Here is a 21390-nt window from a genome sequence, read left to right on the forward strand (position 1 = left end):
AATTCTTACCGGTCCAACAAACCCCAGTAATCCTGACCGCACAAATGGGATTTCACCAATACGAGTGCCACTAGCATTGACTGGGATCACCTGCCAGATTTCAAACGAACACAAAATTCACATGCACATCAAAACTGCAGCATTATTCCATTAGAAATATATTTATGGTGTGTAATTCAGTACGTGGTTGCAACATTGTCCGTGTATGTGATTGTTAAATTGATCGTCATACCTCAAAGGTGTTTTTAGTGACTCCGTGCAGGCCGTAGTACATGTTGCCACCAGCACGAGAGTTCACGACGATCTCTCCAATCTCATCTGTCTTACACAGCATGGGTGGCCCATCCGGTTTCACAATGCACATCAATGCTAAAACACACATAAACACACTAACTAACTTCATACATCCTTGACAAATAACATGGTATTATGAACTGGATTTTTCTCTGAAGGAAATGTGAGTGAGATACCATAGCTCTATAAACCAACAGTAATACCATGATTATATTTTGTATGTGTGGACAATCCAAGTCACACACATAAGATTCAATGACACTACCAAGTTTTCAATAATTTTTGTTTTTTTTAAAATGTTTTTGAAAGACATCTCTGCATTTATTTAATCAAAAATACAGTAAAAGCAGTAATACTTTGAATTATTATTATAATTTAAAATATTTGAATCCTTCAAAAATAATTCTAACATGCAGTTTTATTGCTTAATCATTATCAATTATTATTGATGGTCAAATATTAATAAAGGTTTTCATTATTATCAATGATAAACTCTTTTTGCTGTTTAATATTTTTGGGAAAAATATTATACAAACAATATATTCTTTGTTGAAAAGAAAGTTTAAAATAATTATAAATAAATATCTATATAATAAATATCTCTCACTTTTGATCACCTGAATGTGTCCTTCCTGAATAAAGTATTTTTTACATAGACATTTTACATAGACCAAACTTTTGAATGCTCGTGTAACATGGTTTCTACAAAACGTTTAAGCAGCAACTGTTTTCAACACTGACAAAAATAAAATGTTGAAAATTCAGCTTTGCCATAACAGCAATAAATTACATTTTTAAGATATATTAAAATAGAAAACAGGTCTTTTAAATTATAATAATATTTCACAACATGACTGTTTTTCCCACATTTTTATCCAAATCCTTGGTGAACATAAGACACTTCTTTCAAATACATTTTAAAATTGTAATTATTCCAAACTTTTGATCGGTAGTATATAAACTTAGCATTAGTAGCACACACACACCGCCTGGCATGACGTGTCCCACATCCTGGACGGTGAGAGCAGAGTTTTTGTCTTCAGTGTTGACCCTGATGACCCCATGGCTCAGCCCAGTCATGGACAGGATGGCTCTCGCTGGAAGAGGAGCACCAGGGACCCCAGGCCTGGAGAAACATTTAACAATCAGGAAACAAATAGCTAGTGCTTTTAAACAGGGATCCCTGCAGTTCATCAAAAGAATGATATACCTCCGTATGGCAACCGTCATGGCCTCAGGTGACGTAGCACATGGGCAAATGACCTCTGGCTTCAAACCATGAGCCTGGAATACGTTTAAAAAGGCATCACATGATGAAACCGACCCTAAATCACAAAGAGATGGAGAGACAGAGATGAAAATAGTCAAATCGTTGAATATGAATATTAAATTAACTTCATCTCCCATGGAGTCTCTGCAGGAGGTCTGGCAGTTTAACTCACAAGGATTGGCTCCGTCAGCAACAATTAGCATGCGCAACGAGGCCAGACTGGTGTCTCTCTGATCTCTGTGAGCCATCATCGCCCAATGCAGGTCACGACACTTCACCAGGGCAATCCGTGCTATAGAAACAGACGTTTTTCATATCAAAACAAATGTGTGTAGATGACAGACAGACATACATTAGGTTTTGTGTTTGTTGTACCTTTGTGTATGTGAACTCTCTGAACCCAGGAAAGTGGACAAGCTTTCATTACTGCATATGGAACGCTGATGGTGTGGATTCGGTTCATCACACTCTGAAATACACAGATATTATTGGTCGAATTCCTCAAAAATGGTCAAGGTCAAATTGCATTCTAAAATCAAAAAAGAAAAGAAAGAAATCAGCCTATTTTAGGATCACAACTTTTTAGTTTTTTTTGCATTGTGACATTACGTTCAAGACAATAAAGCCTAATTTTCAATAACCTAATTATAATTACTGAAATGCTATATATATATATATATATATATATATATATATATATATATATATATATATATATACACTGCCCTCCAAAAGTTTGGAAACGCCCTAGAAAAGTGGGGTTTTGGACAATACTGGCATGAATCCTTTTTCATTTGTGATAATTTTGCACTGGTAAGGGACAAAACATATTTTATTAGATAAAAAGTTTATACATAGAAAAAACTTTCGATTCATCAAAATATCCACCATTAGCAGCTATTATAGCTCTGCATAATCTGGGCATCCGAGCTGTCAGTTTATTCAAACATTGACTTTGAATTGGCAATCAATTGTTGAAGCTAAGGTGTGCTGACCCAAAACTCTTTTAAAAACCTGGGCCAAGTTTAAACCAGTAACCAGGCATCACAGCTGGCAAAGGGGCATGTCTGACTTTGACATGTATATATTGCCATTATTATGTTTTATTGCTGGTCTTCAATGATAATGTCAAGTTACTTTAATGTATTTGCACCAAAAAATTATTTATGCTGATATCGTCCAAAACCACACTTTGCCAGGGGTGTTTCCAAACTTTTGGAGGGCAGTGTATATATAAATTATTAATTACAATTTTTGTAATTTAATTTAGAATCAGTAGCTAACAACAATTTGTAAGTAACCTACACACACACACACACGCACACACACACACATATACACAGTGGTGGCCCAAATTATTAGAACACCTAACAGATCTGAAAATATTGACCATTGTCCATTTTCATTACTGTTTTTGTAATTATTATTTTCTTAATAAATGAATAAAGAAAAAATAACAACAATAATAATAATAAAAAAAAAAAAAAAAACACACACACACATGCATATATTATATTACACTTTTTGGCTGGGGGGGGGGGGGGGGTGTAGAAATATGACAGGTATTTATTTCTTCTAGGTTAGGGTTATGGAATTCATCCTATTATAACAATTATAATCTCATCTTGCATCTGCATTAGGCAGATCAACACACCTTGATTTAAAAAAAGTCTGTAGTAATAGCATCGATGAGACATTTTTGTCACTCACCGTGAGAACTCCATGCCACAAACCCATGTCCTTCTTAAAGTCCAAAACATTCACCAGTGTTTCACCTGAATGCAGACATATTCCGTTACATCTCCAAACGAGCAGGGCATAAAGCTGCATAGCTAGTTTTGTGGTTTAGTGTAACTGCAACAAAAGGATGGTGTTTCCATAGCAACAACATCACTCACCCTCACAGTAGTTACAGGCCTGAGTGAGAGCCTGGCAATGTGTTAACATGGCAACTTTTGAAACCGCAACACCCATCACTGTGCCCTCCTTACTGGCCTTATACTGCATGAAAGAAAAAGAGAGAAGAATATTTACATCAATTCAACACACACACACACACAGAAACGCATAAAACATGCACATGATCTTACCTCTATGTATGCTGTGTCTGTGTTGGCTGTTGGTATGTGAGGTTGCCAGTCTTTCGAAGGCTTTGTGAGGTATTTGGAGTCCGTCACCACCCACTTTAACCTGGGCCAGCCTATCAGAAACCCAACTAGTATTAGATCCGTTATAAAAAATTACCATCAACGACTGGCTTTTGAAAGGAAATGGATCATTAATTTGCATGTGAAGCCTCTGACCTTTAAACTGCAATATTTCTCCAGTGGGGGTCTTGGGTAAACCCTTCAAACAGATCTCACTGGTCAAAGCCAAACCCACCCCACAGCTACCTAACAAAAAACCAACCTGGCTGCTCCCAGCATCCTGCAAACACATAGAAATAATTTAAAACAAAATACCAGTATGAGCTGCTGGCACTCTATTTAGATTGGAAAGCTATGTATGTATAATATATTATTGTGACTACCTTTCGGGATAGTGGAACCTCTATGGGCACAGGAATGACTTCAGCCAACAAACAGCCATAAAACGCAACCCAGAACATACCAGGGTCACTGTTTGGATACACCAACGCCACCTGGATCAATAAAAAGACATTGCTTACAAATAATTAAAGTGAAATAGCAGCATTTTTTTTTTAAATAAACGTACTTCTTACAATATATGCTGCTCATAGTTAGTCCTATGATTCTTTGATTGCAGAATTTAATCCAAAATAAAGCAAATACTGCATTATTTGCAGCAACTTGAATATTTCACTTATTTCCACAATTTTTCCACAAAAAAATGGTAACCTGAGAGTGGGAATGCAATACTAGCAATGCGATAATACAAAAGCAATATTACACAGACAATATCATTTTTAAGTTTTTAAAAACTACATCAAAAATTAGTTTTTAAAAATTAAAAACTACAAAACAGCATGAAAAGGACACAATTTTTTAGAAAAGCCACAGCAAATTCAGTCCTTTTTGCCTGCAAGAGGAATCAGAAAACTAAAACTATATTAAGAAATGTTAATTTAAATAAAGCTGAAATAAAAAATAAAATATAAATATTAGACATTTATGTTAAATATTCATTAATATTATGGCTACTAACATAAAATTAAGTTTTAAATTCAAATAAAAATAAAGTAAGGCTAAATGGAAATATTAAATAAACTAATAAAAATTATCAAAACTACATAACAAAATTACTAAAACTAAAACTTAAAATAAAATGTAATTTATTAGAGCAATAAATACTATAGTAGCATATAAATAATTCTAAAATAACATTGGTTTAAGTGCACAAACTTAAAAATAAAAGTATGCAAACATCTAAATTATATTATTATTATTATTTTATTAATAATAAATTATTATATTATTAAACTATGTTATTTTTTTTACCCGGTCTCCTGGTTTGAGGATCTGCTCATTTTTGGTTCCCAGTTTGTTGAGGAGAGTGTAGGCCAGCTTTACACTACGACTCCACAGTTTCCCTGTCAATCACACACCAATCACTCAGTTTTTAAAAACCTTAGACCTTTCTTGCTAATTCCAGCATCTGCTTTCAATCAAGGTAAGTGTTTTGCAGTTGACCCTTGCTCAGTCTTACCATACGTAAGTGTATAAAGTGGTTTTCCTGTGATATCCAGAGCTGTGAGAGCGGGGCTCTTGCCTTGTGTGGCACCCCATCGAGTTAATGCTGCCTGAAGAGCAGGAGGCCAGTTACTGACCACACCCAACGGTTCCCCCTTCACTGGGATTATCTGCCGGCCTTCTGGCTTCGGGGTGTTAGGATCTACCTGAGGAACTGTGGAAGAAGACATACGCTGATCTACATTACTGCAGCTTTCTTTCAGAGTGTGTTTGATGTTTTCTGAATTCATTAATGTACCTTCTACAATCTCCTCTTGGTCATCCATGAAGAACTCACTGAGTGGTGGGCGTTTGGGTCGTTTTAGCGTGTTTAGCAGCTGCTGAATCTTTGTGGATACACGACTGGACACTGGAACACCTACACCAGGATTGGGGTCAGGCAGGGTGGGATGAGACAGACGAACAAACACACACACTCACACGCACTTTCAACTGACCTGGGAATTTGTAAATCATGACTAAAGCATATGTGTGAATGTATATACATCTATTACACTCTCCTACAGTGGCATCACCAGTTCTGGTCCAAAGATGGCAAGATATACAATGACTTACAGATCAAATTAAATAATATCAGTATATGTAAAATTGTACACTCACCTAAAGGATTATTAGGAACACCATACTAATACTGTGTTTGACCCCCTTTCGCCTTCAGAACTGCCTTAATTCTACGTGGCATTGATTCAACAAGGTGCTGAAAGCATTCTTTAGAAATGTTGGCCCATATTGATAGGATAGCATCTTGCAGTTGATGGAGATTTGTGGGATGTACATCCAGGGCACGAAGCTCCCGTTCCACCACATCCCAAAGATGCTCTATTGGGTTGAGATCTGGTGACTGTGGGGGCCATTTTAGTACAGTGAACTCATTGTCATGTTCAAGAAACCAATTTGAAATGATTCGAGCTTTGTGACATGGTGCATTATCTTGCTGGAAGTAGCCATCAGAGGATGGGTACATGGTGGTCATAAAGGGATGGACATGGTCAGAAACAATGCTCAGGTAGGCCGTGGCATTTAAACAATGCCCAATTGGCACTAAGGGTAAGTGTGCCAAGAAAACATCCCCCACACCATTACACCACCACCAGCCTGCACAGTGGTAACAAGGCATGATGGATCCATGTTCTCATTCTGTTTACGCCAAATTCTACCATCTGAATGTCTCAACAGAAATCGAGACTCATCAGACCAGGCAACATTTTTCCAGTCTTCAACCGTCCAATTTTGGTGAGCTCGTGCAAATTGTAGCCTCTTTTTCCTATTTGTAGTGGAGATGAGTGGTACCCGGTGGGGTCTTCTGCTGTTGTAGCCCATCCGCCTCAAGGTTGTGCGTGTTGTGGCTTCACAAATGCTTTGCTGCATACCTCGGTTGTAACGAGTGGTTATTTCAGTCCAAGTTGCTCTTCTATCAGCTTGAATCAGTCGGCCCATTCTCCTCTGACCTCTAGCATCAACAAGGCATTTTCGCCCACAGGACTGCCGCATACTGGATGTTTTTCCCTTTTCACACCATTCTTTGTAAACCCTAGAAATGGTTGTGCGTGAAAATCCCAGTAACTGAGCAGATTGTGAAATACTCAGACTGGCCCGTCTGGCACCAACAACCATGCCACGCTCAAAATTGCTTAAATCACCTTTCTTTCCCATTCTGACATTCAGTTTGGAGTTCAGGAGATTGTCTTGACCAGGACCACACCCCTAAATGCATTGAAGCAACTGCCATGTGATTGGTTGATTAGATAATTGCATTAATGAGAAATTGAACAGGTGTTCCTAATAATCCTTTAGGTGAGTGTATATACACCACTGTTCCAAAGTTTGGGTTCAGTAAATGTTTTATTTTTTGGGAGAAAATGAATACTTTTTTCAGCAAAGATGCATTAAAGTGTAATAATAAAGAGTTTACAGTGATACAAAAACTACGGTATATTAAATTAAATAAAAAGATTTTTCTTGCACCAAAATATACACAAAATCAGTATATTAGAATGATTTCTGAAGGATCATGTGACACTAAAGACTGGAGTACTGACTGCTGAAAATTCTGTTTTGTCTTTAAGGAATAAATGACATTGTATAATCTATAAAAAACTGAATACAGTTATTTTGAATTGTAATAATATTTCACAATATCACTGTTTTACTGTATATTTTATCAAATAAGCTAAAACTGGGTGAGCCTTTAAAACATTAAAATAAATTTTTACTAAACCCAAACTTTTGAAAGGTAGTGTATCCTTACATATTTTTGTACCGAGATATTTTTGTATTTGTTTTATATAAAAATATACAAAAGGACTTTGTAGTATAGTACAAAAGTTGTAAGAAATTATTTTATAAAACATTTATGGGGATTTTTGGGTGAGTGAATACTGTAAGAATTTACACTATTCCTTTAAATATCATCCTAGTTCACTTGCAAAGCAGCCTTGATGTGTGAAGGATAAGAACTGAGTAAAACCACATGTAAGCAGAGATGCAGGGATGACTTCTCAACTGTTGTTTATTTATTTTCCTAAAGAAGTGCAGGGTTTCACTTGGTTCACATCTCCTCTGTGTAACACATATATAGTACACAAGTACAAACACACACTTTTAAAGTCAACCTACAGGACATGTCTATGAACAATTATTACCTCTGCCTACTCTTCTCACTGACAGAGAAAAGCAACATGACACAAGTGGATAAAAGGTGGAAAAGAAAAAAGAAACGGGATGTGATTAATGAAGCAATCAAACACAGCATTTATAAAGACTTATTGAAATGTCCCTACTGAGATGTTAGCACAAAGCTCTGAGAGGCATGAAAAGAAAGTTATGAAAAGGCGCTTAAAGGTTGACACATTTTGAGAGTATGTATGTCTAATGTAGCACACTACAAATAAGTGTTTCTCTATTTATCTCTTTCTCTAGTACTCTTTTTTTCCCCTGCAGACACACACACGCTCTCAGTACCGTCTGCTGTCTCCATCATGCTGGACCGGCTCTGGCCTCGACTCATGCCTCGCACCACGGCATTGGCAGGCAGATCCACACGAGAGCCTCTGGCCTGAGCTTGGGATGGCACATCAGGGGGCCCGACTCCTCCTACCGGATCTGGTACAAAATTACACATATTACTCACTCATACACAGCCCAGCTAAAAGTTTTAAAGAAATCATATAGCTCTTAAAGTAATAGTTTACCCAAAATTAAACGTTCATTTCTAATTACTTTGTCCCTCCAAACCTGCAAAACTTATCAGAATCATGTTTGTACCACTTTTTTCAATCCAACCGTGAACTATTCTCTTAAGAGTCTGTGTAAAACTATCTGCATTCAGTACTGCTTTCAGTATATGCTTCCTTGATTTACATAAACTGGTGATAAGCCCAAAGATATTTTAAAGACAACATGAAATCAAACATCCCCTATTTACTTTATTTATAGTATCTCTAGAATACTTTATTTTGATTTATCTAACATTCAAATATTTCTATACAATATCATTTAAATTGTGTAAGTGACACCAATTTCCTACATATAGTAAATTACTGTTCAAAGTTTGGGTCGTTAGGATTTTATTTAAAAGAATTTAACACTTTCATTCATCAAGGATGCATTAACTTGTTCAACAGAGATAATAAAGACTTTTATATTGTTAATGGGAAATTAAAATAAAGGGTTTTTTTTTTGTTTTTGTTTTTTAAAGCTGTTCTTTTGAACTTTCTCTTCATCAAATAATCCTAAAAAAATGTGTATCATGGTTTCCACTGTTTTTAACATTGATAATAATATCAAATGTAAAAACAAATTGAATAATTCACTTTGTCATTACAGGAGTAAATAACACATTTTAGTGCCTCTTTCTTCTCACATTATAAAGTCATTTAATCTCATATCAATATTTCACGATATTTTTCATAGCTGAGTAATGTCTGTCTTTATCATGAGAGAATGTAAAGTGAGTCGCTTGTTATCCCAAAATAAACCTCTTCAGGGTGCTACAATATTGATCACCCTGTCAGGGTTTATTTTACCTACTGTCTGTACATTACCTCTTACATAACTGTCTGTGGTTTATTGTGTATCATCATCATTGTACATCGTTTTCATAATCTTTCACCAAAATGGATTAACTTTCTCAGCCTCTGTGGGCTAAGGCTGTGTGGGTGGAGAAAAATAACATTAACCAATAATATCAGCCTACTGAATATACCATTTCAGGTCTGATGCAAATAAAACAGTTTTTGCAAGAGTGCGAATGCGGTTTCATGTTGTCTATACATTCTCAGTGATTATTGGTAGATTTTCTAGTCTAAGCACAAAGTCTACAGACTGTCTAAACTTATTGTCTGCATTTCATACGCACTCAAGGTACATTATTTGCAGGAAAAGCACACTCACCGAATAAAGACAGCATGAGATCAAGTGTGTATTAAGGCATAGATGATCAGTCCTGAACCACATAACAAGTTCACCCACTTTTTTAAGAAGCTTTATTAATTTTTCATTATGGACAGACTATCACTCATAGGCTTTAAACACACAGGTGGAGCAGAGGCTTAAGGGTGGGGCATGTGGAGGGGCAGATAATATTCATAACTCACAACAAAGTTTACAAACACAAAGAAAGGTGGAAGACTGCTAACATTCAATTTTACCTCTTCCTATTCTTCTCACTGACAGTCATGAAGGATATAAATGAACAGAAAATAATAATTTGGCACAAGAAAACAATTTAGAAATAATAAAGCAATGAAAGCACATTGCAAAAACAGCTCAAATTAAAACTCAAAACCAAATGATACAAATGAAAACTCTAAAGTATATAAACAATGGCAAAAAAGTGTGGGGTAACTGTGACTCACCGATGCGTGCCTGAGCGAAGGCCTCTGCCAGGGCGGAGGGCTGGGAGTGGGAGTGGGGCGGGTGGGCAGGTGCTGGTGGAGGCGCGACCTGCTGAGACTGAGGCTGAGGAGCCTGGGTGGGCCGAGACTCCCCATGGGAGAGAGTGGAGGAGGCAGAGGAGGAGGTGGAGGAGCCATGCAGAGAACTATTAATCCAGGTGTCTGGAGACTGCTGAGGCCCTGCACTTTCACTCGACACGGCTTCATCATCAGAGGAAGAGGAGGAGTCTGGCAGAGAGAGCGAGAGAAGGACAGAAAGAAGAATAGAAAATAAATTAAAAGACAAGACAAAGAATTATAGAATAAGTATAAGAAAATAATGCTAAGAACTATTTAAGCCTTTTTGTATTATTTGTCTTTTTCCCGTAAGAATTGTAAATGTGGCTGTCACAATAAAATTTCATAATTTTTGCTACAAATTTTAACACCACAGCAAAAACAAAAGTTATGCTAAACATATATTTTAAATACATTAATGGATAATAAATATATATTTATAATAAATAGATTTATATAATAATAATAAAATATTTTAATTTACTTTTTTACTATTTAATTAGTTTTAGGTTTATTCCTTAAAATTCAAATGTATTATAAAATTAGAAAAACAAATTAAATTAACTCTAATTACATATTAAAATAAAAAGTTCCTTGAATTAAAACTATTCATAAGATTAGATATAAAAATTATTTAATTTAAAAGTAGTAAATGACTAAATGTTCGAAATAGAAAAATACAACATGAAATACAAATTGTATAACTGATCTAACTCATATAATATTGACTACATTATTATTAAATAAAATACATAAGGATAAGGATTTAATGCTGTCAGAGTTTCACTGAAAAATTGCCATTTTAAAAAGGAAAATTGTAAGACCTTGATAAGCTATACTATTAAATATATGATGATCTACTGTATGTCCTTACTATATGTGGTATGGTTCTGTAAGTTTACGTGTGATATTCTTCTCTAGCTCTCTAGTATATTAGTGTATATTAGTATATTAGTGCTTCCATATTACCTGGAGGGGAGCAGTTGTCAATTGGTGACTGTACATATGTGGACCGACGTTTGGTTGGCATGGGCAGTGCCATCTTTTCCTCTTTATGATTGGCCAACGCTGCCTGAACTGCCTCAGTGTGGATATCTGAGACAAAAAGAAAAAGAAAAAACTGGTAACAGGCCTTTTTTTTTCTTGGACCTCTGCACTTAGTGAGATGTTAGCAGATGTTTGGTTTTATTCAAATTGACAGGTACAATCAACCTTGAACATCCTGGGGTTAAATGCTTTGCTCCAGAGTACAAGAATGATTGGAATCTCATTAAATTTTGCTTAGTACTGTTAGAGGCAGCCTCTATATTAGCTGAAAAACATTTTTTTTTTTTTTGTTCAGTGGCGCTAAAGGCAAAAACATCACCTTTGAATTTACACAAGATGAACTGACTCACACTATAATGGCTGATAAATAATAGAAAAGCATTAGTATGTTGTCAGGCTGTTCTAACCTGATCTGTAGCGCTCATCCCTCGTCCCACTGCTCCGGTGTGGACGCCGTGTGCGCCGGTGGCGAGAAGAGGAGGAGGACGAGTTCGAAGGGCCAGGTTCAGGTGCAGAGGCGGAGCTTGGACCAGGAGTCTGTGCATCATAGGCCGGAGGCGGAGCTAAATCTGTAGAGACAATGAAGAGACAGTGAACTTCATGCAAACTAGCAGAAAATGGAAGATATGAATATGAAGTAGATGTGAAAAGCTTTGGTTTTCATCTCATATCTCTCCAGCATAAAAAAGACAAATCAGACCAACAAATCTACATATCTTGCATCAATAAAATAAGAGCAATTCATGATACAGTCCAATGCATGAACAGTAGAGGGCAGTGCAGAGGGACTCTAAATGGAACCTCCAACCTCAAGAGGAACAGCCTGAGAAGATGTTTCATAACCACATTATCATATGAGTCAGTGGACGACTGAGAAAAACAAGGAGAGAGAGATAATATGGCAGAAAAGGAGATGGAGGGAAGAGGGGGCATAAGCAGAGATATTTCTGTAGTCCTTACTTTGTGTTTGTGTCAAGTAGGGTGCTAAAACTTTGGCCCTCTTCTTCTCGTATCCTTTTTGTGTGATGTCACCTAAAAAAGAGAGATAACAAGATTAAAAACATAAACAGCATAAATTCAACATGAAATTTCGAGATTCATTTTTGGTCGAACGTTCTTCAAAACAGTCAGACAGATTTTGGTTGGACAAAACACATTTTTCCATTTCACTTCTGTGTAATATTCAACATGAAGTCGCCTTCCAAAAAGTTTTTATGCAGTTCAAATACAAAAAAAATGACTGCATTAGATCACAAAAAAATGAAATCAAGTGGCATTTGTTTTATAAAAGGTAACGAAAATATTAATTTATTTAGCTTAATTGTCAAAACACTCTTTTGGGGTCAGCGCATCTCCTTTGTAACCCAACCAAGGGTATGTGTAAGAAAAAGGAAAAGATTTTAACTTTGCATTGTTAAACAGAAATTATGACTTAAAATAAAATAGTAAATGACCGTCAGCATATTAAAATAACTGTGGTCTTTGTGCATATATACACTAATGTTCAAAAAGAAATTAATACTACTCAACATGGATGCATTAAATTGATCAAAAGTGACAGCATTTACAAAGTTACAAAATATTTAGATTTCTAATAAATGCTGTTCTTTTGAACTTAATTCATCAAAGTATTCCAAAAGAAATTATCATTATCATTTTTACTGTATATATATATGATCAAATAAATCCAGCCTTGTTGATCATGAGAAAACAAAAAACATCTTTTAAAAAATATTTTAAAAATCTTAATGACCCTGAATTGTTGAACAGTAGGATATAGGCATTGGCATTGTAGTAGTAGATTATTAATAATGATAAAGCTAAATAAAATCTTTTAAAATACGAGTTCAAAGGAACACATTTTAGCTGTTGATGGAGGAGGTTTAGAGAAACCCAAACACCCAAATCCTTAAAGATCATCACCATTTTACATTCTAACAGCCAAACTGATTTGAGTGAGTTAGTGCTGGACTCGTGTGTGCTTGTGAGTGTGAAAAAGAGCAGAATGTGTAATCTAGTGGGATTATGCAGGATGGAGGGAGCTTTGGTTATGATACGTGAGCAGCTCAAGCTCATTTCAACACATCCCCTGAAGGGGAAAGATTTCAAAAGAGATAACACAGAAATATTTATTATAATCCCATAGAAATCAGACTGGCCTGTACGCTTAAGCGTTGACAGTAAACGGCAGAGATTCATGAGACAGGCCACTAAACAAATCATTCTTTCAAAAGCATTTTCAACATTAAAAAACGGGAAAATAGCGAAAGAAGAGTCAACTCCCATAAGTAATGCATGAGGACCGAACCCAGCTGATATTTTTAGCTTCACCAGACTGTTCTATGTAGCTATGAAGGGGGTTGAGTATATGTGTATGCTCAGTATGATTCTTTCAGTGTTGTTCAGAAAGAGTGGTTTTGAACTGAAGTATACGAATGTCAACTTCCAAGCCAAGTCAATGCGCTCTTGTAAGTCAACCGCAAACTAGAAGGTTTTATTGGTGGCCTAAGGTGGTCCGCTCCACACAGAGGCTCAGATGGATAGTGGTTGGTTGTTGGGAGAATGATGATGATGAGAAGACTAAAGTTAGACATAAACACACACTGTCAGTCTATAGATCAGTAAGCCGTAACATTTATACTACAATCCCACCTCAGAATCTCACTTCCACAAATTATTGATCTAAAAAAATCATAGAAATTTGGAATTTTATTACTGTGTCTTTCAATCTAATATAGTAAAATTCCCCATTCTAAACCAAATAACCTGCAATCCTGAAAGATAAATTATTACAGGACTTAAAGCCAAACTGGCCTGAGATCCAAATATTATTTTTTAACTAGTATCAATGCAACAAATCCACTCTATAATCCGATATTTATCATAAAAATCTAATTCAAATACTTTTCTAATATGGATCCTTAGTCTGAATTGAGCTGATATCGGAACATCAAGAGAAAATTCTTTTTAATCATGACAGCACTGTAATCTTGTATTTGCAAGCAATTATGGGCAAAACTCCTATGACAAGTGACTTTTTTCAGTTCAGCACTTCTTTTCCTATCTCTGGCATTTTCCATGATTTAGTTTATGCATACATAAACATCTACTGGCATGCATGCATACACACATACAAACATGTGGGGATTTTCTTGGCCCTGAGAAAAAGGAGGTGAGGGAGGACGGCACTCCTTTAGGAGATAAAGCTACATGAGTGTTACAGTTAGACTGCATTAGCAAAACAGAAATGATCAGAGATCATCTTAAAAAGTTCCTCTGGCAACCTACAAGTGACTTAAATTTAAAATTGACATTTTACATGCATATTCATATTAACAAAGAGATTAAATGGAATAATAATGGCTTTAGCAAATAAACACATTGCCATTCAAATATTTGTGGTCACTAAGATTTCATGCCTTTGAAAGAAGTATCTTTTGCTCAGCAAGGCTGCATTTATTTACTTAAAATACAGCAAAAATTGAATTTTGTAAAATATTAATAATTTATAATTGTACAATTTAAATTAATTCTTTGCTATTTTAATATAGCCTAAAATGTGATTTATTCCTTTGATGGAAATTCTTGATGTTGCAAAAAAAAAAAAAAACTTTCACATTATGTATTTTCTGTAAAGGTAATTACAATAGAGACAGAACCATCTAATCCCTCAGTGGCTTTCTGTATGACAGACATGCACACCAGCTGCTCGGACTATGGGAAAGTTGGATCTGGAGCAGGAATATCTGTGTCTCACAGACTAGAGTGTGTATGAGGGAAAGAGAAAGAGATGGACAAACATCTTTTTTTTAATTGACTGTGAGAGAGAACTTGTCTTGCTGTTTAGAAAAGCATTAACTTTCCCTGACTACAATGTTTTCAGATACTCATATCCACCCTCCCTCTGGTGTGCTGCATCACTGGCCCTGAAACACTATGACACAACAGAGCGCTCACAATGACTTTCACTCAAGACACAATACAGCTATCTCTCCATTGTGTCCCTACACACACACACACACACACACACAGCCTTGGTTACCCACCACCAGATGGTGACTCACCGTTCAGCAACTGCCAACACTGTATCACACTGTACTGAAGTTGAATTTCATTGCCCTCCTTCACTGTTCTTTTGTCCACATCCAACATTCAGTCTTTCCTCACACACACACATTTCCTTTCCCTCTGGATGATGTCATGTTCTCCAGTGCTAAATCTTCTACCCTATGACATGGTTTCCTGTTCTGCTGAGAATATAAAAACAGACTGTGAGAGACAGAGAGAAACACAGACAGACAGAGAGTGACAGTGAAAAAGACACAACAGGGAGTTCAATTCATTCTTATCTGTTCTTGGCACTGATAATGTGTATCATACAACTAGATCCACAAACCGGCTTTGAAAACCTGATCATGGAAACAGTAAAGTCAGGGTTACCACGGTGTGTGCATGCAGGTGACAAAAAGACTCAAATTACCACTTTACACACCTGGGAACAAGCCTTGTCAGGTGTAACATGTTAACTCGAGGCCATCCATCCAACAGCTAAAGCTTGGCCAAGATTGGATGATGCAACAGGACAATGATCCCAAGCACACCAACAAATCTACAACATAACGGCTGAAAAGAAAAGAATGAAGGTTCTGTAATAGGTTCTCCAGACCTCATCCTGACTGAAATCTTGTGGTGAGAACTGTGTATAAACAAATGCCCACAAACCTCAATAAACTGGAGCAATGCTGTAAAGAAGAATGGGACAAAATTCCTCCAGAATGATGCGAGACTGATAAAGTCATACAGAAAATTATTACTTCAAGTTCTTGCTGCTAAAAGTGAATCTACAGGCAATTGAATCATAGGGTGTCCTAACTTTGTCACACATGGCTTTTCCATCTTGGCATTGTTTTTGTTAATCAAATAATGACACAGTGTGATATTTCATGTGATATTGTTCATCTGAGGCTTTATTTCCAAATTTGAAGACTTTCCAAGGATTATCTCCTGATACAGAAAACCATGGAATTAAATAGGGTGTCCTAACTTTTTCACATGACTGTATATATACTGTATATATACCAGGGCTTGCAAAATCGCTAGCCCGACGTCCCGGGGCTATTGTGTTTTCCAGTCGGGCTACCAAAACGTATCACTGCGCTGCCCGACGGGCTACCTTAAATACAGGGCTCCCACGCAATGTTCCCTCTAAGCTGAGTGCGTGCGCGACCACGCTCTTTTTCCACCGCGGCCACGCAGAAGAAATAATGTGCCTCGCGCACACAAAAATGAGTTGGGAAGCCATTTGATTGAATGCCGCCAGTAAAAGGGAAAGAATAGCAAGGCTCGGGCAAACCGCTATAGAGCTGATGTCACGACAGAGTTAGAACCGGTTTCATAGAAAGAGAACAGTATATATACAGTATATATGTGCACCAAATGAGTCGCCGTAGAAACTGAATACTTCAATGGTTGCGGTGCGCTCAACACGAGAGACAACGCAAACGCAATGACGTGAAATAAAACGTCCTCATGTATTAAAGAAGAGTGGCTTGACTAAGTGCTGGAAATAGCAGAGGATGGGCAAAGAACGCTAACAAAACTCTGAAACATGTACAGTCACACACAAGAGTATTGTACAAACTGTACTTCATATCGATGTTTAGACAGCTATAGAAGAATTCATGTGTTCACGTTTTTTTATATTTAACTTACAGATCTCAGCTTAAGTTTTGCTTTAATTTGTATTCTATTCTATTCTATTCTATTCTATCAGTTTAAATAGTTTGTTTTGATAATATATTATGTTAGGGCTATATTATAAACCTGATAAATAATTGACCTTGTTTTTGAGTCTTTGACATTGAGTCGCTTGCTCATCAAAGCTGTATTCATTTCAAAAATTCAGAAAAAACAGTGATATTGTGAAATATTATTGCAATTTCTAATATTGGTTTCCTATTTTAATGCCTATACTTTAAAATAGCATTTATTCCTGTGATCAAAGCTGAATTTTCAGCATCATTACTCCAGTCTTCAGTGTCCCATGATCCTTCAGAAATCATTCTAATAAACTGATTTATTATCAGTGTTGAAACTGTTGTGCTGCTTCATATTTATATGGAACCTGTGTTTCTTTTTTCTTTGATTCTTTGATTAATAAAACATTTAAAAGAACAGCATTTATTCAAAATAGAAATATTTTCTAACAATAGAAGTCTTTACTATCTATTTTATCCATTTAACACATCCTTGCTGAATAAAGTTTATTTAACTTTCTTTAAAAAAATGTAAAGTATCTTTAAAAAAGAAAGACAAAAAATTCTGACCCCAAACCTTTGAATAGTTTATATTGTAACACAAAATCTCTATTTTGACTAAACACTGTTCTTTTTAACTTTTTTGTTTTTTTTTAAATATCACAGGTCCCAAAAAATACAGTATAATAACAAATAACAACAGTACAACTGTTTCCAACATTGATTAAAAATCAGCATATTAGAATGATTTCTAAAGGATCATGTGACTCTGAAAATACTGCTTTCCTTCACAGCAATTAATTCAATTTTAAAGTATATTAAAACAGAATACATTTATTTGAAATTGCAATAATATTTCACAATATTATTTTGTGAAATAATATTCAGTATTTTTTATCAAATAGATACAGCCTTGATGAGCATAAGAAACTTCTTTAAAAAAAATGTATTGATCTAAACTTTTGAACTGCTGTGTATTGTACAATAAAAATGTTTTCTCAGGTAATCTAAAATGTACATCATTTACTTACATCAAGGGTCAAATCAAATATAAATGTGTGCATGCTGTACAGGTCTGGTGTAAAGAATGCTTTTGCTCAGGTGCCCGAAATGTCTGACCGATAGAGAAAAGTTTTGCTCAGCAAGAAAAAGTTAGAGGGAACATTGCTCCCACGGGTCCTTAAATTTGATACAACTAAATTGAAGAGTTTTTAAGGCCTTAGACAGTTTTAAATAAATAAATGGTATAAGAAATAATTTTTAAATAGATTTTTAAGAATTCTGCAGATACCTTGTAAATAGTAAAATAAAACTCTTCCCTTGATATTCGTTGATATTTGTGTTTTGAAAATTTTTTTGATTGACATTTATGGTCTTTACTTTATTTGGGCTAGTTAACTAAATTTTCGGGCAACCAAAATCTGAAGAGTACCTGCCCGAAGGGCTACCAGGGATTTTGAAATTTTGCGAGCCCTGTATACACACACACACACACACACACACACAGACTATACCATAACACTTGTGCCAGCAAGCAACCACCTAGCAACCACTCGACAACAAGCCAAAAACCACTCAACACTTTTAGCAGCACTCACAACACAACCCACTAGATTTGTGCAGGAAAGCACCATTCCCATTGTCCTCAGCTATTTATACAATTATGTTGCGACACAGAAAATTACACACTTCACGTCCAGCAGCCCTCTTATAATAAAGATCATACTGTGTGGTGTGTGTAATACAGTTCAAAGGTTTTACGTCATGCTGTTTTAGCTGTTCTTGTGGCATATGGACTTCTTACTGCTTTTATATTATGAATGAGACCAGTCTAAGGCGAACTCTACTGTTACCATAGCAACTATGACTCTAAATACAACCCACTTAAATACATTCATACACACACCAATAAAACAAAAGCCTATTCAGATGAGAAATGATCTGTGCATGTTTGGAGAGATCATTTTAGCCACAATAAATGCACAGGGACATTTCAAATTTCTGAGTGAGCATACGGCCACAAACTTCTGAAACTTTTTTTATGCATTTACACAGAAGAGAAACAGAATTATAATATACAAATTCATTACAAATACCATTTTCAGTAACATACTATCTAGTTAAACATTACCTATGGAGGTCTGACTCAACACTGAGTAAAAAATGATAAAAAAAAAAAAAAAAAAAAGGAAATTGTGATTTTATATTACTTGTGTGATATAAACTCACAATTGCAAATTACAAAGTCAGAATTGCGTGAATTAAACAATTGAGTGAAAAAAGTTTTTTGCTCGTGATTGTAAGTTTATGTCCTGCAATTCTGACTTTCTGACATGTTGCACTGTCTCTCCCACTATCTCCTCTTGTGAGATAAGAAGTCAAATTTATCATTTTAATTTTTTTATTCCATGGTGGAAGCAAGCTTCCATAGTTACCTGATGTGTTATGAGAGAAACTGGCAGTTTGGAAAAACTCTGCTTAGTATATGCTAGTCTGCAAGAAATAAAGTTTGCATCTCTTCTTTTTCAAGCCTGATGTCCATCACAGGCCGGTGAATAATTCAGTTACAGAGGAACCCATATCGCAAGCATTGCAAAAGATATTAACTATTAACATGTCCTGTGTGACGTGCACTTGAGAGCGAGCTAGCTAGAGAAACCAAGATAGAGTTTTACAACAAACATGGTGGGAAAGAGGAGAAAACAGAGAGGAGATAGTGGGAGAGACAGCGCAACATGTCAGAAAGCTTGCTGTGAATCATGGGTAAAATGAGTGTATTTATTTCCCGATGCTCTGTGACCTAGATTAGAGTAATCTCTCTCTTTCTGTTTTGTCCCTAGGTCTCTCTCTCCCACTCTATCTCTTTCTCTCTTTTCTTTACAACTCAGAAAGCCTGCCTGTCCTCCTACAGTCACAGTGGGAGCTTCAGCTACTGAGGTTACCTGAACAGATGCACACAATCAGACATTATACAGCTGGTCCGAGCCTCTTTAGTTTAAGTATATGCTGACCAGCTATGGAAGAGGATTTCCACACACACACACACAGCTCATTTGATCAGCTTAAATGCATAAAAGCGTCTGAGTATGTGCTGGGAATTCAAGCAGAGATCACGACTGCTCAGCCCTGATGCTTTCAATGGTGCTCATTGTGTGTGAGTGTGTCACAACCTCCTATCTCCACCCCTCTTCCTCTGTCATGAAGACACACGCAAACAGAAACAAACTATTTCATTCACAAGAATCACAACACACGTTCATTACAAATAATGAATACATGATGATGGTGGAGTCTCTCATCTCCTGTCTTGTTACTGTAAATAAATACATGCACACAAGTAATTAATTTAACGCTATACAAATATATACTTAGTAAATATATTGTGTTATGACTTAATTTTTATAAAACGTGTGGGAAATTTTGTAATTCCTGGCTACATACGTTTAAATGTATACATATTAGATGTACATATAAGAATATTTTTTTTAATGTAATATTAAGCCTATTTGTATAATTTACAGGACTCGACAATAAGAATGTTTTGTCTGCTGCCCCAGTAGAAATGTAGCAATTTTAGCAACATATTTTAAATGTATGTATATTATATGCAAGGATATTTTGTATTTAATATTAAGCCTATTTGTATAATTTACAGAGTTCAACAATTTTTCTCTATTGGCACAGGGAAAATATAGCAATATTTAGTTACATATTTATAAATGTATGGATGTTACTGTATATGTAAGGTTATTTTTTATTTAAATTTAATAGTTATATAATTTAGTTGTATAATTTACAGGGCTTGACAAAAAGAATGCTTTGTCTGCTGGCTCCAAGAGAAATGTTTCTTAAATAGTTTTTTAAATGTATACATATTATTTGCAAGTACATTTTTATTTATTATTATTTTATTTTAAGAACTTTTTATCATGGATATTATATGTAAGGATATTTTAATTACAATTTACGACTTTTTGTTTAATTTACAGGGCTCAATAATAATAACCATTTTTTTTCTGCTGGCCCAGGGAAAGTGTTGCAAAACATATTTTATAAATGTGTATATTTTATTTGTAAGGATATTTTGATAACAAAGCCTAATTAAAATTAAGATTTCTGTACAAAAGATAGATTTAAAAAAAAAAAAATTAAAAATCTCACATTTGTTGTTGAGTATCTTTAAAATGTCACTTTACAGAAGTAAAATAAGAAGTAAATGCACAACCCTAGAGAGGGAGAATTATACTGTATCAGAGAGAATTACACTCTATAAATCAATCATTCATACCATCCTTAGCCACATGTGGGGTGCAATGTCCAAAAAACATGCCATTACCATGGTAACATATCCAATTCCATCA

At 35.5% G+C, this 21390-nt stretch overlaps 1 protein-coding gene across 1 annotated transcript in view; it reads right to left on the reverse strand.

Annotated features, from left to right (window-relative positions):
* LOC306879013 (disco-interacting protein 2 homolog B-A-like) overlaps positions 1 to 21390 on the reverse strand; it is a 39978-nt gene that overhangs the window by 15659 nt on the left and 2929 nt on the right. The window contains exons 2-20 of the mRNA XM_079431675.1: positions 12234 to 12305; positions 11681 to 11842; positions 11196 to 11321; positions 10131 to 10397; positions 8236 to 8376; positions 7917 to 7934; positions 5513 to 5632; positions 5231 to 5428; positions 5023 to 5114; positions 4095 to 4205; positions 3868 to 3991; positions 3655 to 3764; positions 3463 to 3565; positions 3275 to 3339; positions 1940 to 2033; positions 1737 to 1856; positions 1281 to 1619; positions 233 to 369; positions 10 to 90 (exon numbers count right to left, since the gene is read on the reverse strand). Coding sequence (XP_079287801.1) covers positions 10 to 90; positions 233 to 369; positions 1281 to 1619; positions 1737 to 1856; positions 1940 to 2033; positions 3275 to 3339; positions 3463 to 3565; positions 3655 to 3764; positions 3868 to 3991; positions 4095 to 4205; positions 5023 to 5114; positions 5231 to 5428; positions 5513 to 5632; positions 7917 to 7934; positions 8236 to 8376; positions 10131 to 10397; positions 11196 to 11321; positions 11681 to 11842; positions 12234 to 12305 — 2480 coding nt within the window. The remainder of the gene's footprint in view (positions 1 to 9; positions 91 to 232; positions 370 to 1280; positions 1620 to 1736; positions 1857 to 1939; positions 2034 to 3274; positions 3340 to 3462; positions 3566 to 3654; positions 3765 to 3867; positions 3992 to 4094; positions 4206 to 5022; positions 5115 to 5230; positions 5429 to 5512; positions 5633 to 7916; positions 7935 to 8235; positions 8377 to 10130; positions 10398 to 11195; positions 11322 to 11680; positions 11843 to 12233; positions 12306 to 21390) is intronic.

Source organism: Barbus barbus (assembly GCF_936440315.1).
Source record: "Barbus barbus genome assembly, chromosome: 13".
Taxonomy (NCBI): Eukaryota; Metazoa; Chordata; class Actinopteri; order Cypriniformes; family Cyprinidae; genus Barbus; species Barbus barbus.